Source organism: Dendrobium catenatum, unplaced genomic scaffold (assembly GCF_001605985.2).
Source record: "Dendrobium catenatum unplaced genomic scaffold, ASM160598v2 fragScaff_scaffold_1557, whole genome shotgun sequence".
Taxonomy (NCBI): Eukaryota; Viridiplantae; Streptophyta; class Magnoliopsida; order Asparagales; family Orchidaceae; genus Dendrobium; species Dendrobium catenatum.
In genome coordinates this window covers 2,644,378-2,646,300 of record NW_021320019.1, presented here as the reverse complement: position 1 = coordinate 2,646,300, position 1,923 = coordinate 2,644,378, and the positions used below count along the sequence as shown (strand labels likewise).

The window sequence follows — 1,923 nt, the reverse complement described above, 5'->3', positions numbered from 1 at the left end:
CGGGAGGATGGTTTCGTGTTACTGCATTACCCCGGAACTTATTCCGTTAAAACTCCCTTCGCCGAAAAAAAAAAGAAATAGCGCGGCGTGGAGGCCGGGGTCAAATTTTCGGAGCCCACAAGTCATTCACAAGAAAAATAAAAAAAAGGTAATAAAATAATTTTGTTACCCCTATAGAAGTCTTCTTCTCATGTACGATCAAACTAATATAATTTCAAACTTTCCATGTTTGTTATATTTTTGATTTCTTGGGATATTATAATAGGAATATTTATTAAGGCATTATATTATGCAAATGTACATGCTGAAGGCATCTTAGGTTTATGTCAGACATGACATTCAAATTGTAGCAACTATAGTCTTTTTAAATTTTTATAATAGCTATATTAAGTATTTATTTATTATTTCCTCGAAATAGAATTTCCTCTTGCATTTCTAGACCCTATAATTATCTGATTGAGAGATAATTTTAGACTTCATGTTAATTAGTATTCACATATGGTAAATACGTCTTAAGGGCAATTCTTATTTCTGAATCCCTTTCTTTTTTTCTTTAAAATTACTTAGTCTTGTGAGTAAGATCAAGGCATTGTGCATGGCCAAATTTTGATCAAAATATTAGTCTTGTGAGGAGGATATAGGTGTCGTGTCTTGTAAAATTTTGATAGAAAATCTTTTTAGGCATGTGAGTATAGATTGATGCCACTGACCCGAAACTGACATTAGAAAATGTTATGCAACAAAGTTGGGAAAGAATAAGTAACATGAAGATCCATGACATTGTAACACACAAAAAGTTTTGGAGATGGAAATGAAGATCATGATGTGAATGCAATTATAAATGGAGCTATAGGATTGATTATGAGTGAGGAGGAAGTTGGATAGTATAGATTTTCTTCTTTGCATTTGATTGATTGATTTTCATTTGCATTAATGTTTAGTTATGTATTGTATGCTAATTGATTTGGATATAGAATTATATTAGTGAATAGATAAACCCTATAGATGAAGATATATATAACGGGCAAAGTGCAGCATCGATGCTAATGTCATCTAATAGTATTTTATAGCTTGCTAGCATGGTTGCTCATATTATAAGTGAAAATTAGAGGAAACAGTTAGGAATTAGGGATGACAATGAAGATAGGCGCCTACAGATGTTTCATAAATTCATGCTGCCATTGTTTAAAAGAGTTGTAGAACCCCATGCAGTAGAAGACTTACTGTTGAGGATAGAGAAAACATTTGAGAGGATGTATTGTCTAGAGAATAAGAAAGTAGTACTAGCAATATTTCTATTAGAAGGGGATGCTAAGAAATGGCGGAAAGGACAACAAAGGTATAAATTTCAAGGTAAAATGAATGTGAAGATTACCTCGGTAGAGTTTAATACTACTTTTAGAGATTGGTTTGTACCTCTATCAACATGATAGCAAATACAAGAGGCTTCTATTTTATTATTTTGTATTAAGAAGCATGAGATGTTTTATTGATTATAACGATCTCTGGGCTACTAAAAATTATATTTTGAGGTTGAATATAGTAAAAATTTTATGTATATGATATATAGATTTGCTTTTGCTAGATTATTTTGAGTTGTACTCTAAAAGCTATGATAGATGTTTAAAAGGTAAATTAAACAATTCTTCATATTGAGTTTTTTTGGAATTAGATAATGTTTATAGTAGAGATCAATTCTACTATTGAATTTTGTCATCCAAAATCTAACTTTACATTCAGTTTAAGTTTACAGTTCAGTCAAGACATTTATTCCATGTTAAACTAATAAAATATAGATTTTATTCATATATAAGAATTGAACATAGCTAGTAATCATATAACATTTGACTATAAAGGGTAGTGTCTTCTGCATTGCACAGTTTTTTTGAGATGAAATGGCGTGGGAATGCAGACCCTTCTCAT

The 1,923-nt window shown here is 30.8% G+C and overlaps 1 protein-coding gene across 1 annotated transcript in view; it reads left to right on the top strand.

The window, feature by feature from the left end:
* Window positions 1-1,318: 1,318 nt before the first annotated feature.
* Window positions 1,319-1,923, top strand: part of LOC110097992 — a 4,226-nt gene continuing 3,621 nt past the window's right edge. The window contains exon 1 of the mRNA XM_028700592.1: window positions 1,319-1,339. Within this exon, the coding sequence (XP_028556425.1) occupies window positions 1,319-1,339 (21 nt within the window). The remainder of the gene's footprint in view (window positions 1,340-1,923) is intronic.